This window comes from Rhineura floridana, chromosome 3 (assembly GCF_030035675.1).
Source record: "Rhineura floridana isolate rRhiFlo1 chromosome 3, rRhiFlo1.hap2, whole genome shotgun sequence".
NCBI classification, from domain to species: domain Eukaryota; kingdom Metazoa; phylum Chordata; class Lepidosauria; order Squamata; family Rhineuridae; genus Rhineura; species Rhineura floridana.
In genome coordinates this window covers 210659246-210675365 of record NC_084482.1, presented here as the reverse complement: position 1 = coordinate 210675365, position 16120 = coordinate 210659246, and the positions used below count along the sequence as shown (strand labels likewise).

The 16120-nt window shown below is 45.7% G+C and overlaps 1 protein-coding gene across 6 annotated transcripts in view; it reads right to left on the bottom strand.

Annotated features, from left to right (window-relative positions):
* The window catches only part of LOC133381441 (zinc finger protein OZF-like), a 28983-nt gene that overhangs the window by 6854 nt on the left and 6009 nt on the right, over positions 1 to 16120 (bottom strand). For 2 of the 6 annotated variants that reach the window (XM_061620558.1, XM_061620556.1), the window contains exons 4-5: positions 945 to 1027; positions 209 to 335 (exon numbers count right to left, since the gene is read on the bottom strand). In XM_061620558.1, coding sequence (XP_061476542.1) covers positions 209 to 335; positions 945 to 1027 — 210 coding nt within the window. Of the gene's footprint in view, positions 1 to 208; positions 336 to 944; positions 1028 to 1604; positions 2646 to 4607; positions 4826 to 9899; positions 13155 to 16120 lie in introns of those variants that run through there. The other 4 variants (XM_061620559.1, XM_061620560.1, XM_061620562.1 and 1 more) reach the window with 4 other exon arrangements.

Genomic DNA, 16120 nt, shown 5'->3' with positions numbered 1-16120 from the left:
GACCTTCCTCACCACCTGCTACCTGCTCACCCACTGGAGATGCCAGCTATTGAACCAAGAATCTTCTGTATGCAAAGTAGGTGCTCTCTCACTCAGCTCCAGTCACCCATATCCATCACAGCACCCCTGCAGTGCAGGATTCAATTGCAGAAACGCTAAATTCACACCTTCCACATTTATCAGGCAAGAAACCAAAGAGTGCCCTTACCTAGAGAGGCCACCGTCTTGTAATTCTCCTCCATGACTTCCCTATGCAGAGCTCTCTGCTCAGGATCCAGCAGAGCCCACTCCTCATCGGAGAAATACACAGCCACCTCCTCAAAGGTCAAGAGAGCCTGGAAGAAGAAGAGGAAAACGTAATTTTCTCCAGCATGCGCCATTCTCCCAGTCTGAAAGGGGACGGGGTCACAGGGCAGTTGCATGAGGGCTTTTGTTGACATATTTGTTGTTGTTGTTATGTGCCTTCAAGTCAATTACGACTTATGGCGACCCTATGAATCAGTGACCTCCAATAGCATCTGTCATGAACCACCCTGTTCAGATCTTGTAAGTTCAGGTCTGTGGCTTTGAGATCTTGCAGTGACAGCCTCCAACTTGAATGGCTTTAAAATATTACACAAATTCATGGAGGATGAGGCTATCAAGGGCTACTAGCCACGATGGCAATGTTCTACCTCTGAATACCAGTTGCTGGGAATCACAAGAGGGGAGAGTGCTGTTGCTCTCGGGTCCTGATTCCTCAGGGGCTTCCTGTAGGCATCTGGTCGGCCACTGTGAGAACAAGATGCTGGACTAGGAGGGCCTTTGGCTGGTCCAGCTTCTCAGCTCTTCTTAGGCAGCGTTAAAAGCAGAGACAGAAAGGCAAATTCTTTCCCTGCCACCTAACCCAGAAACAGGCACCTGGGCTGTCCTCTCTGTCTCTCCCCCAGAGATCTTTCACTTACCTGAGGCGGCCGCCCAGCACCTCTTTCCACTCTTTTCCAAGGAAGAGACGATCCGGATGGGGCATCTGAGGCCATTGTGCTGCCTATGGGGAAGATGGAGAAGGAGGAGTCAATTAGGCCACCTTTGAGACTCTCACAGATTTTGCCACAATGTGGAATAGTTCTCAAGAGCCTGCTGGGGAGAGACAGGGAATGGAATTTCCTCCTTTATGCAAATGTGGAGGGCTGTAAATATTATAAGTGGCCCAAAGGTTGTGCAGAACTGTAAAGACTCTAAACAAATAAAAGGGACATCACTTTCCTTGGCTGTTTCCCTTCATGCTCAGTTTGCTTCTGGATGTTTGGCCTACAAAAGGCCTTTAGGCCCTAAATCTCTGTCAGACTCCTCTCCAGTTTCTTCCAGACTATCCTCCATGCCAGTGTGTGTGTGTGTCTCACCTCCTTTGCCACCTCCAGTCAACCCACCCATCTTGGTCCCCATCTCATCTCCACTCCGGTCTCTACAAAGCCTCTCCTTCCTGCCCACCAAAGAGTTTCTACATCAAGTAGTCAATGATTTCAGGCTGTGCCATTGGGCCCTCCTCATCATGTCATATGTATATTGTTATGCACACCTCAATCTTCAAGCAATAAGGGACTTCCAGTGGCTCCATCACTTACCCACAGTTTGGTTTCCCTGGAACTAAGATCAGCGGAGACTGTGGTGTTTAAGGTATGCAGTTTCATTTACACATATATAATAACCTGAGTGTAAGATGGAGGGCTTCTCAGCATTAACAATTCAACAGATTTTGGTGCCCCATCAGGTTTAGAATCACATAATAGTAGAGTTGGAAGGGGCCTATGAGTCCATCAAGTCCAACCCCCTGCTCAATGCAGGAATCCAAATCAAAGCATTCCCGACAGATGGCTGTCCAGCTGCCTCTTGAATGCCTCCACTGTCGGAGAGCCCACTACTTCTTTAGCTAATTGGTTCCATTGTCGTATGGCTCTAACAGTTAGGACGTTTTTCCTGATGTTTCTAGAGAAGTCTCCCAAAGCCATACCTTCGGGATGGAGCAGAGAGAGCAGGCCTCCCTGTGTGTCTTTCAAGCTTCACCTCAGACTAACTCTAACACAGAACAATTCTTAGCTCTAGTATAAGGGTGCCTCTAGCCAGTGGAAGGGGAGAGGACAGCCTCTCTTGTGAAGAGTTCCTATGGCAACACATTGCTCCATTGGCCAGATCTTTACACATGCTAATAGGGACCACTTGACAAACTTGGCTAGAACTATTAGCTTATTGGAAGGATGAAAGATATCATCCATCCCAACCCCACAATCCTATAACACTTTCATTAAAAATGTAACCTATGTGCATATCAATCAAATATCATGTCCCTGACAGATGGCAGTCAGTACGCTTTCTACATATCCTGCAAGGTAGGATGAGGTCAATGGCTCCATATTGGGAATGGGGAAGGCCTCAACCCCTTTCATTGGAAATATGAGGACAGGAATATTGAGGTGCATTCAGTTTGGTCCACCCCGCTGGGGAAAGAAAAAATTTGAACTACTTGCAACACATCTACTTAAAAAAAAAAAAGCAGGGCCAATGAATCGAGGGCAGGAAGCTTTTACAGAATTACAGCTCCCAGCAGCCCCAGAAAACATGGTCAACACCAGGGCTGATGGGAGTTGTAGTTCAGCAACATCTGGAGGGCCAAAGCTTCCTCACACCTGCTTTAGATGTTGTGGACTGCCACTCCCATCATCCCTGGCTGTTGGTCATGCTGGCTGGGGCTGATGAGGGTTGCAGTCCAGCAGCATGTGGAGGGCACCAAGTTCCATAATGTGGTTCAGAGTTGAGCAGGGGATGCACGTTGTGCAAAGCTTAACAGCATTCTTGCCTACATTATAGGGTTGTAGTTTGACCTATTAAGATAAGAAGTTTATTTACGCATATCTTTATCAAAGGGACCCCTTTCCCTTTGTCTTTACAACACTGTTAGTGGTCTGAGGTCACCAACTGATTTTCACTCCTGAGCAGGGATTTGAACCTGGGTCCATTGGGACACATTTTGCTGTTATATGGTAATACACACACACACACACAATGTCCAGAATTTAGAGTGGGACATAAAGTTATCCACCTTTAACTTCGTAACAATCCAGTGAGGTAGTTTGGGGTTAGAAAGTCACTGGCCCACGGAGCTCTGCAGCTGAGTACTGGGATTTGATTCTGGGTCTCCCTGGTAGAGATGTGAATGCCCAGAAAAAATACCAGGAGAAAACAGTATTTTTCTTCTGATTTTTCCCCTGGGCCTTCGCACCTCTACCCCATAGTCCAAGTGCAGTACTCTGCACCTTCCTCCAGTGCTCCTCCAATGCTCCAGTGTGTTTGTGTAGACAAAACTTCTGACTTTTCAATGGCTAAAATGTAGCCTACAGTAAGAGTTACAACCTTCCCTCCCCCCCTTTTGCCCCTGGCCCTGCCCACCACTGGAAAGTGGCCCCTGGAAGGCTGCTCATGAAGGAATGTGGCCCTCAGGCTAGAATGGTTTCCCACACCTGCACTAACCATAGCATTACATCCAGATTTCACCTGGGCCCACCTCACAGGATTGTTGCAAGCATTGCCCACTACGCATTATACGCTGGACCTTCTGCATCACCCAGAGGCCCTCCTGCCAAGGTGGGTGATCCTAAGGCAAGGGGCGAAGCCGGGCAGGAGGGAGGCGGGCAGCGCCAGCAGAGGAAGACCCTCAGCCCCCTCCCCTGGGCCAAGCCTGCCACAGAAGCTGAGATCCACTCTGGTGGGCTTTGATCTTCCCCTCCACCAGATTCCCAAGGGGAGGTCTGGAGAAGGCCCTTAACCCCCCCAGGTCCCCGCTTTCATTCATTCATTCATTCATTCATTCACTCCAGTTGCTGCCTTCAGATTTTTTAGAAGTCCAGGAACAGCCTGGTCAGTTTCAGTGCCCCTCCCCCCCGTTGTCCTCTTTCCTCCAGCTCTGGGGCCCAAAGCCAAAGGCATCAGAATAAGCCCCCCTTTTCTCCCCCAAAGTGCCCCCGTAAGGCTCTTTCCTTTCCGACAAGGCAGTCTCACCAGATCAGCCCCTTATCTGTGGATTGCAACAGGGGACCTAGAAGGGGAGACTCTTCTCCCCTCCAAGCTCATTCTTGGCCCCCAACCGTCCTCCAACCTCCACCCCTTGCCAAGGAATCTCACAAGGACGATGCTTCCTACCAATCTCTCTCTATTCCTGCCCCCCAAGAACACGGCACACAGCAGTATCCACCCCCCCAAGAAGTGCCCCCCCAAGAAGAGTGTTTCCTCTGCACCAAGGTGCCCTTGCCCCCTCCCTCCCGAGGCTGCAGATCCCCTGAGGGGAGGGCTGGCTGGGCTGATTTCCTCAAAAGAAGGACCCTGCAGCCCACGGGGCCTTTACAGCGGGCCTGCATGGATCAGCCCCCCCCCGCCGCCTATGGAAGGGGACAGGGAACGTGGGATGCCCCTTCTTCTCTCCCAGCCCTGCCCGGAGATGGATTACGCGGGTAGGACCTTCTGGATGCAGAGCACGCGCCCTGCCCCATAGCTCCTTTGTCCCCAACGCCCCCCCATCTTTCTCCTTCAGCAAGCAAAAAAGCAACACCTCTATCGCGCTCCCCCCCCTTGTGCACCTCTCTGTCCTCGGCGCACTCCAGGCTCCGCCCCCTCCTTCCTCAATGGCGAATGGAGACCAAGGAGAGGCCCCTCTATCGCCACCTGCCGGCAGAAAGCTCGCAGCACACCCTCCCAGCCTTGCCTAGAGCTTGGCAGCCTTAACGAAGTGACAGAGAAATCTCCCAGCCCCAAAGAGGCTTATCCGGAAGGGCCGATCCCACAGGCGAGTCTGTCGTTCCCTTTTCTTCCTGGGTCAGGAACGAAGAGTCCCCCCCCTCCTCCCATTCAATATGCTCTTCCCTCCCTCCTCCAAACCGTCCTGCCTCTCTAGGAGCCAGAGCTCTGTTCCTTAACCCGTTGGAGGACTGAATGGCAGGAGCTCCAGGCAAGCCCCTGCCCCTCCCCCCCCCCCCCCCCGGTCAGCTCTCTGCTTCATATAGCCCAGTGTTGCTAGCTCTGACTGGCAGCACTCCTCTGCCAGGGTCCTCTAGGTAGGGTTGCCATATTCCAGTTCCACAAATCCGGGCAGGCTAATTTGGATATTATGCATGTTATTTGCGTATTAATATTTGGATTGTCCAGTTGTTTTGTTTTTGTGCCTAGGAATTACCACCAAAAACTGGGGAAAGATGTGAGAAATCTTTTTTTTAAAAGCAACATTTTCAGCCTTAAATGCCTAGACTCTAGTTTCCAACACTATGGAGTATTTATTGATTGATTAAGAGGATTTATATCCTGCCCTTCTGCTGTTAAAAACAGGGCTCAGCACAGCTTACAAATATAATAAAAACAATAAAAATACACAATCAATATAAAAACATAATAAAAACACAAAATAGCAACAAACATAAAGTAAGTCAGCGCAGCAGTACGGTTAACCATATACGATACATTTCAAAGATGTGGTGGGTGGAGAAAAACAAGAAACCAAAATGTTAGGAAAAGGAGTCTTTCACACCACATGCTCAGTTCTAAATACTGTTGCAGCAAGTTTTACAAGTTCCTCCAGTATTCCACTGGTGCAGGCACTCAGACATTCAAAGTATCTGTATGTTTCTTAGGTTTTATAAAAGCACAGCTTTGCTTAACTCAAAATTTCTTCTCCCTTTGATCAACCACATCTACACAGGTTCCACCCCCATACTCAAAATGAAACTGGGCCTGGAAGTGTGCAACAACCCCTCACATACCTTGCTAATTAGATTACCAATGCCAGGATGTCTGTCTTATCGACTACTCTCCTGCTCCCCCCCCTCCACTGGGCATCACGAAAGACCCAGTCCTGGGCTCAGAAAGAAAATAAATATCTGGTCCTCTTCAAAGTATTGATAAGTCTCTTGTTTTAATTGAAATAATAATTATAAATTCTTGCTCTTATCACTAATGGGAGTTAATTATCTTGCATATGCTGCTGTTGCTTCTATGGCTGTAACGGAGTGAGGTTAAAGATAAGTGAAATGCAAATAGGAAAAAAAAACACAAAAGGCAGTATCACTTTCCTAAATGTAATACCATACCAACCACAACAAGATTCCTGTGAGTAAGGCAGAAAACTAAGCATCTCACAACCAGTCAGGATTCATAAGCAAAAACCAAAAATATGATAAATGAAGAAATATTTATATAAGCATGACTATCAAATATATTTATTATTTACACAAACTGTAAAGATATTTATAGTGCAATCCTAGGTTTATTTATTCAGAAGCAAGTCCCAGTGTATTCAGTGGGGCCTACTCAAACAGGGGCAGAAATGCAACCTCACGTGATAAGCAACATATGGGATTAGCATTGCTTTTACAAAAAGCAAGGATTGGGAAGGTTTTCAAAACACTGCCCAAGATCTGACTCCTGCACACAAGAGGAAAAGAAACTGAAATGTATATACTTACCCAATTTATGAGATTTTCAGATAAACAGGGGGTGAAACCACCATTTTGTTTTCTAGACACTGCCTCAGGTCAATGAAACTGAAACAATCCTGGCTTTTCTGATTGGCTGCAATGCTGAACTGGCGGGGTTAAAGCTACGAATGACTAGTACTGTTTAAAGAAAGATTTAACAGTTGGGGGGCGGCTGACGTTTTTATGTATATCTCGAGAACCGGACCACCTAGAAACTTTTTTTTTTTTTAAATTAAAGGTGAGAATCCGGGCCACCTAAGGGGCTAGCCGGGCGCCGGGTGGCATGCAAAGAATCCAGGTAAAACCCAGCTAACCGGGCAATATGGCAACCCTACCTCTAGGTAGATAAGGGCCTTTTCCCATCGGTTGCTACCTGGCCTTTTTCTAAGTGGGGGTTGAAAGTGGCACCTTCTGCATGCAAAGCAGGTGCTCCCTCACTGAGCTGTGGGCACTTCCCCACAGTCATCGAAAGACAGCTCTGCCGTGCCACCAGGCTGCCTCATTGGGAGAGGCGGGAAGCAGGACTGATTCCGTCTGTTCAGCTGGAAGACCAGCTCCATCAGGCACCTCCTGCCCCTGAACTATTTCTAGGATGGCTAGTCATTACAACTACTGTTGAAGAATTGGTGCCTGCGTTTGCTTCTTTCCTCTTCCCTCGCTGCCCCCTTTCCCTTGTGTGTTGTGATTTTTAGACTGAGCCTGAGGGTAGGGGCAGTCTTGTATTAACTGATTGTATGTAAACTATTCTGGGAGGGGGGGTTAGCTGAAGAGTGGGGTGCAAATATAATAAATAAATGTATAGTATTGTAGTGAATTGCATAGAATAGTAGAGTTGGAAGGCCCCTATAAGGCCATCGGGTCCAAGCCCTGCTCAGCGAAGGAATCCAACTTAAAGCATACCTGACACGTGACTGTCCAGCTGCCTCTTGAAGGCCTCCAGGGTTGGAGAGCCCACCACCTCCTGAGGTCATTGGTTCGAAACCTGGCTTCCTGTAACTTGAGCCTATTATTATTTTATGGAAAGTGGTTCATAAATGGAATAAAATAAATAAAAATAAGCTTTCATGGATTCAAGCCCCCTTTATTAGATGCACAAAGTGAAATCTGAATTAGGGCGCAATCCTGTAGGTATTTATGCCAGGCTGGTGCGAGTTAGAATATGGTAGATCTCTAGCTGAGCTGGCTGGGTCCCATCTCAACCAGGCTGTGCTGGTGCATGTCCCTCATCCCAGCTCAGCCAGCAAAACCCCACCCCTCCTGGCTTAGCTGGGGTTCAGCCTGCTCGGCTGAGACTGATTAAAGTTAGCTCGGCGTAAGTCCCCAAAGAGGTATGGTGGCGTGGGATGGAGGGGAAGGGAACTTGCACCGTATCCTACATCTGTTCAGCTTTGTCATGTAACTTCCAGCCCTTTTCACTTAAAATTTCTAAAATTCCTTCCACACTGCAGTATTAAGAAACAGTAGTTTTTTCAGCCAATATACCGGCAGTTTGTGCAACCATGTTTCACATGGCTGCAATGACGAAGGTCTTGTTTTTGTCCCTCACCTGTTATACACATGCGCACTGTAGTTCCCCACTGTGTAGGACAGCCTTTCCCAACCAGTGTGCCTCCAGATGTTGTTGGACCACAACTCCCATCAGCCTCAGCCAGCGTTGCCAATGGTCAGGAAAGATGGGAGTTGTGGTCCAACAACATCTGGAGGCACACTGGTTGGGAAAGGCTGGTGTAGGAAGTCTAACATCTCATCCTATCGCCATGTGACCCCTCTCCCTTTCACATTGGACTTTGTTGGAAAGGCTGCTGCTACCTGCCCCTATGCCAGAATAGTGGTAAAATTTTCATCTGGCAAGAAAACAAACACACACCTAAGACCGGAACACACTGAATGCTGGGATGCCTATTAAGTGAGCAGCAGCAGCTAGCGAAAAACTCCTGCAATTTTCCAGGTTCCCAAGCTTACACCCGGATTGTTTCTGGTATCGTTTATCACAAAAATTAGCACTAAACTTGCACTATATTCTACTAGAATTCCAGAACTAGTTTGTACCTCGTGTGAAAGATCAAATACAATGTGCAAATTACCATGTTAGAAATAGTCAGAATAACAGAATAAAGTGGAGTGTGAAAGCAGCCCAAGATATTTTTTGAGAAACTATTCAAAAATGAACTCAAACAGATAAGTAAATGACGTATTCCTCACTCTGTAATCTTCACATTGCAGGTGTGGTCACAACCACCACAATGTACCATGATCTATACATGTGGTGGCAGAGACCGATAGGCTGCAATCTGATACACCCTGACCTAGGAGAAAGCCCAATTTAACTCAGTGGCACTTACTTCTGAGTAGACAGGCACAGGATTGCTCTGGTAGCTACTTCGAAAAATACTCATGCAGGTTGTGAAGGGAGGATCTGTGTTGAAACGCAGACTGGAAACTGCATCGCTCTAGTCTTGAGTCACTAATTGTGTGCAATACAACCACTGCAGAAGGCTGGCTCTCTTGGGATCAGGACCTCGGTGTTTCAGAGAAAAATATTCATCTCTCCCCAGAATTAATGTTGTTATTACATTTATCTCCCACCTTTTCTGCAAGGAGCTCAAGGTGGTAAACAGGGTTCTCCCCCTCCCCATTTTACCCTGCTAACAACCCTGCAAGGTGGATTAGGCTTAGAGACAGCAACTGATCAAAGGTGGTCTAGCGACCTTTATGGCTGAGCTGAAATTTGAACCCTGGTCTCCGAAGGTCTGACAATCTAACCACCACACCACACTGCCTCTCTTTCCCAACAATCCTGGAGATGGCAAAAGGAGTGGAAGGCTGAGCGAGCCTGAAAAGGCATTGTGGGAGAAGAATACAACCTCTCCTTCCTTGTTTCCTTCCTTCCTTCCAACATCAGAAGAGCCGGGCTGCTGAATCAGGCCAAAGACCTATCTAGTCGAGCATTCTTTTCTCACAATGGGCAACCAAATGCCCCAAGGGGAAGCCTACAAGCAGGCCCTGTGTGTAATAGTGCTTCATTTCTGGGGGGGGGGGGGAGAGAGAGAGACAGAGACCTTGGCTGTAAATACCATCATTTCAGTTGTTGGCTTCTGGGAAGAAGGGCTATGGTTTGAAGGCAACTGAGACCAACACCCTGCTGAAGCTAAGCAAGGTTAGATCTGGTCAGTGCCTAGATGGGAGACTGCCTGAGAACCATATGTAAGAAAAAGAGGAAGGCCGAACAAGAGATGGATTGATTCCATAAAGGAAGCCACAGACCTGAACTTACAAGATCTGAACAGGGTGGTTCATGACAGATGCTCTTGGAGGTCGCTGATTCATAGGGTCACCATAAGTCATTGTCGACTTGAAGGCACATAACAACAACAACAAGGATTAGCATTATTTATTTCCATTTATTAATCACTTCCCATAAAATATCTCGAAAACCAATAATGAAAACAAAAAACATTTCATACATCAAAACAATTAAAAACATTTTAAAAGCCAATAAAGATAGACTGGGATTAAAATCTCCACTTAAAAGGTTTGTTGAAAAAGGAAGGTCTTCAATAAGCCCATAAAAGAAAGTAGAGACAGTGCTTTTCTGATATGTAGTGACAGAATTCCAAAGGATAGGTGCCACCACTTTAAAGACCGTTCCTATACCACACAGAATGTACTTCCTGATGGAGATGGTATATGCAAGAGGTCCTCTCCTGTAGTGTCCAATCATTGGTTGGGTATACAAAAAGCGAGATGATCTTTTAGGTATGCTGGTGTCAAGATGCACAGGGCTTTAATCTTTGCAGCCCGCAAGACTAAAATGAACTACAAACCTAACATTGCTAAATTCTACACTGGCCCACCTGAATTCCTCCAGTCCACTAGTTTAAAGATTTAAAGTAAGGCTCACACTGACGTTCTTTCCACACACCATGCATCTGAATGGAGTTGTTATTTCTAGTAAGGCTACTGCTCACACTTAAGGGCACAATCCTACAGGTATTTCAGCCGGGCTGAGGGAGGATACAGCAGATCTCCAGCTGAGCTGGGTAGGTCTCAGCTCAGCCAGGCTATTCTGGTATAAGTCCCTCATCCCGGCTCAGCCATGGCTCAGCCAGCCCCACCCAGCTCAACCAGAATTCAGCTGGCTCAACCAATACCGGCATTAAGTTACACCAGTGTAGATCCCCACAAAAGGGGCATTCTGGGTCTGTTTCAGCAGCTGAAACAAGGGGAAGAGGACTTACGCTGTATCCTACATGTGTTCAGCTTGCCCCTGCGGGTCCCAATCCCGGCATAAGGAAAAAGGGTGGTCTAAGGAAAAACACACAATAGCTCTGTATCTTGCTGGTTTTATTTTCTTTCCACTGGCCTCTGCTGGCTGAGCTGGAATTGTCCCCTCCCAAGGGCTCCTGAATGATGTTAGGATCTGCCATACGTTAAGACGGACTAACTTCAGCCTAGCTAAAGTTACGCTGGCTTCCTTGATGTAGGATTGCTCTGCCCAGATTTTGCCACACTCAGTGCATTTAACTCACTTCTTCGTTGTACGGATTCTTTCATGTAGAGGAAGGCTATTGCTTGGCTTAAGCTCCTTCCCCATTGCATGTATTTGACATGACTCTCTCCTGTGCATGTTCTGTGATGTACAGTAACATGACAATTCTGACGGAAGCTCTTTCCTCAAGCTATCAGTTTCAAAGGTTTCTCCCATGTGTGTTTGTTGATGTATAGTAAGCTCATTACTCCTACTGAAGCTCTCTCCACACTCAAGGAATTTAAATAGTCTCTCCCGTGTGTGTTTTTGGATGTAAAGTAAGGCAATGATGTTGTATATTGAAACTCTTTCCACACTCCATTTACATGGTTTTTTCCTACGTGGATTCTTTTATGGTTTGTAAAGTTGCTATTGCACATTCCATACATATATACAGTTCCCTCCTATGTGGGCTTGTTGATGTAAAGTAAGGCTATCATTCTGACTAAAGCATTCTCCAAAATCCATACATCTGAATGATTTCTCCCCTGGGTATGTTTGTTGATGTTTAGTTCTCGTTTCCCTACCTCTGAAGCATTTTCAACAATCCATGCATTTAAATGGTTTCTCTCCAGTGTGGCTTCTTTGATGTTTAGTAAGGTTATTGTTGCAACTGAACCTCTTTTCACACTCCATGCATTTAAATAGTTTCTCCCGTGTGGGTTCTTTGCTGTACAGTGAGGTCACTAATAACAATGAAGCTTTTTCTACATTCCATGCAAGGTCACTAATAACAATGAAGCTTTTTCTACATTCCATGCACTTAAATAGTTTCTCCCGTGTGCATTTGTTGATGTACAGGAAGTTTATCTCTTGCTGAAGCTCTTTTCACACTCCATGCATTTAAACAGTTTCCCCTACGTGTGTTTGTCGATGTATACTAAGCTGATTACTCACACTTAATTTTCCCCCCACATTCCATACATTTAAATGCATTTTTCTCTATGTGGCTTCTTTGATGGTATGATTAATCCTGCAACTGAAGCTCTTTCCACATTCCATGCAGTTAAATGGTTTCTCCCTTTGTGTGTTTGTTGCTGTATAGTAAGCAGACTTCTCACACTGAAGCACTTTTCACACTCCATGCACTCAAAGATTCCTCCCCTGCATGTGTTGGTTGATGTAGAGTTAACTAATAACTCACCGTGAAGCTCTTTCCACACTCCATACATTTAAATGGTTTCTCCCTGTGTGGATTCTTTTATGTACAGTAAGTGAATTCATGTGCCTGAAGCTCTTTCCACAAGCTATGCATTTAAATGGTTTTTCCCCTGTGTGTGTTCTTTGATGTGAAGTAAGGCTACTGCTGCAACTGAAGCTCTTTCCACATTCCGTGCACTTAAATGGTTTCTCCCCTGTGTGGGTTCGTTGATGTACAGTAAGCCCATAACTCACTCTGAAGCTTTTTCCACACTCCATGCATTTAAATGGTTTTTCCCCTGTGTGGATCGTATGATGTACAGTAAGTGGACTTTTCTGGCTGAAGCTCTTTCCACACACCATACATTTAAATGGTTTCTCCCCTGTGTGGGTTCTTTGATGTACAGTAAGTTTAAATCTACGGCTGAAGCTCTTTCCACACTCCATGCATTTAAATGGTTTTTCCCCTGTGTGGATTGTTAGATGTACACTAAGTTGACTTCTCTGGTTGAAGCTCTTTCCACATTCCATGCACTTAAATGGTTTCTCCCCTGTGTGGGTTCTTTGATGTGAAATAAGTGTACTGTTCTCTCTGAAACTCCTTCCACACTCCAAGCATTTAAATGGTTTCTCCCCTGTGTGGGTTTTTTGATGAACAGTAAGTTGACCTTTCTGGCTGAAGCTCTTTCCACACTCCATACATTCAAATGGTTTCTCCCCTGTGTGGGTTCTTTGATGTACAGTAAGTTTAGCTCTACGGCTGAAGCTTTTTCCACATTCCATGCATTTAAATGGTTTCTCCCCTGTGTGGTTTCTTCGATGCAAAAGTTGAGAAGTAGAGGATTTCTTCCTCCCATTCTTTGATTGGTTTGCTTCAGACTTTCTTGGTTCCCCATCATTTCCAAACACCTCTTTTTGTGGTTCACATTTGACTATTACCAATGACATCATCTGTGGTTCCATATAATTCTCATTCTTCTGCCCATCATCTGCTAAGAGGAGCAAGGAGAAAAGAAATACATGTTGGACTTTCAAGCCAGTAACATAAGATCTCACCACAGGTTAACCCTAATTAGCTGCTTCTCAGATTTTTACATTTCCAAAATTCTCCCTATATCTCCCTGTATGTTAAGGTAAAACAAAGGTTACCTGAATATTCTTCATGAATTCCTTTCAATCAATATATCACTTGGTGTCATGAAGCCCACATATGTCTAGTTTTTCCTCCTACTGCAATGCAACTGTGATATACATTTCTAAAATAATATGCAAAAAGAAATGCAGTGAGGGGGAAGAGAAGGGAGGAATCCGGCTGAAGAAGAGACAATCTGGGCACTGCTCACTGCTCATATATTCCTATGAATCTGACAGCAGTCAAAAGTGGTGGTCATATAGAATAGAGGAAGTTGCCTGATACTGAATCAGACATTTCTCTACCTCAGTACTGTGTACGCTGCCTGGCACCTTCTCTAAGAGGATTTCTGATGAGGACCCTTCCAAGAACTACCTGAAGATTCCAGGGATTAAACATAGGAACTTCTTCACAGAACTCATGTACTATATCACTGAGCGGAGACAGGAATGGCCCAATACCAATATTACATAGGGTAGCAATGATACGCTGAACTTTGAGGGGAATCCCTCAGCAGTTATCACACAGCAGGATATATTTTTCACTGGCAATTTTTTAATTTAGGCACAGATATTGCATCATCATTTTGTAACTCATATAACTTTTCCCAAGTTACTTTTTAAAGTCTATATCTGCTGGTCTCTCCCCTTCATCAGAGCCCCAGCCAATTGGGTCTTGTCCTCCCAGGCAATAGATTAAAGTGGGTTTTGAAATTTCTTTCCACGAAACAGACAAGCTATTTAGCTATGAACCCAAATACCCAGGCACTTCATGTCACTTTCGGCCATAAGGTGGGGTATAAATAAACTATAATAATAATAATAATAATAATGATGATGATGATGACAATAACAACAATAATAATGATAATTATAATAATAATGTCCACGCATTGCTATAGCCCCCTCCAAACAGCAAAGGAAAGCAAGATATTCTTGTGATAAATAGGGCAAGGCATGTGGGTCCAATTGGCACTTGTGAAAAAGCAACTATGCATACAGCACCATGTGATGCTCCTGTATTTTGATAACTGTAAATATGGTAAGTGCAGGTTTATTAAAGTATACATGGTAAGTGGATTGAGTGAGAGGGGGGAGTACATGGGCTAGAATGCTGGAGAATGCTGTATGATGATTGGCTGAGCGTTTGAGTGGCTGAAGGTATAAATGAGAGGATGACTGTTGGGTGGTCGGTTGGTTGTGGAGTTGGTTGTGGGTTGGATTATATTTGGCTGGTATTAAGGCAGATTATATATGACTGGAAACATAAAGAGTGACACTATATGAAACCATACGTTTGCTAAATATACCTAAAGTAATCTTGTTATTTCCTGGTGTTTATAAATAAATATTTTATTGGTTTACCAAAAGCCTGATCCTTGGCTGGGGCTTTCACAGACCAGAAGGGTGGGCAGGGTAATTACCAAGGTTGGGAAACAGTAATAATGGTGGCAGCGGTGAAGAGATAGTGTATCATCAAGTATCCAGGGCAACCCAGGGTTGTACAGCAGGGCTCCGCTTCCCGGCGCTCCGCTAATGCGGTGGCTTTCCTCCCCTCTTTAAAAGCCGCTTTTGCGGCATTTTGGCGTCATTTTCGCTCGATGCGCCCCATTAAAATCAATGGGGTTCCGCCTTACGGTGATTTCCGCTTTACGGCGGGGGTCCGGAACGGAACCCGCCGTATAAGCGGGGCCCTACTGTATGCTTTATTGGCACAAAGATACAGGGGGGTTGTGGCCTGCAAGTGCACCCAGACACAAAGTAACAATAAGCCAGAAGGGGACTAAGGCAAAGTCCTAAGGCAATATTGTGAAACAGGGAGTGGCTGGTGGTGCTGCCTGGGAGTGGGATCTTGCGAGATCTGTTCTAGAGCCAGTGAGAGAACAAATAAAACCCAGGATCCTGACTGGAGGGACCTGACAGGTGGTGGTCTGAGGTGGGATCCTCACACACCACTCAGTGGCACTCTGGAAACCAATCCAGCCATCGTAATTAGGGGATTTTCTCGGGAGATGAAAACTTCAACACTTCTCTTATAAGAACAGCCCTGCTGGATCACACAAAAAGCCTAGCTAGTCCAGGATCCTCACAGTGCCTGAGTAGAAACACTCCTGTGGAAGTCCACAAGGAGCCCATAAAGGCACCATCCATCTCCAGCTGCTCTTCCCCTGATTTCAGAGGTAGCAAATAGTGAAAAGGCGCTTTGCAATAAATAAAGGAATAAATCAAGGAAGCATCCAAAGGAGAAAATGCTGTAGTAATGGGTGAATTCAACTACCCTCACCTAGATGGGTACATCTGTGTTCCACTCACAACAGAGGTAAAATCTCTAGACACTCTATATATGACTGTATCCTAGAACAGTTGGCCATGGAATCAACCAGAGGGATGGCAACCCCGGACTTAATCTGAAATGACTCCCAGAATGTCGTGCGAGATGTAAATGTTGTCCTTGGAAAAGTGGTGGAAACTAATTGTTAAAGATAGAATCACCAAGTGTGGGGAAGAACATGGCTCGCTGTAGTTTCAGCAGTTTCTGCAAAGGAAAATTCCTGCCTCACTTCTTTGGAACAAGCATATAGATAGAGGTGATCCACTGCACATAGCGTACTTGGACTTACAAAAGCTTTTGACAAGGTACCTCACCTAAGACTCCTGAGTAAGCATGGCAGTCATGGAACAAGGGGAACAGTCCTCTTCTGGGTCAGCAAAAGCAGCCTCTCCCCCCTCCTTTAAACACCACTCTTTGAAGGGAGGGGGGAGTCTGCTTCAAAGAGGGTTTTGCACCTTTAAAATAGTCAGCGTGCTCTCAATGGGGCAACTGTTG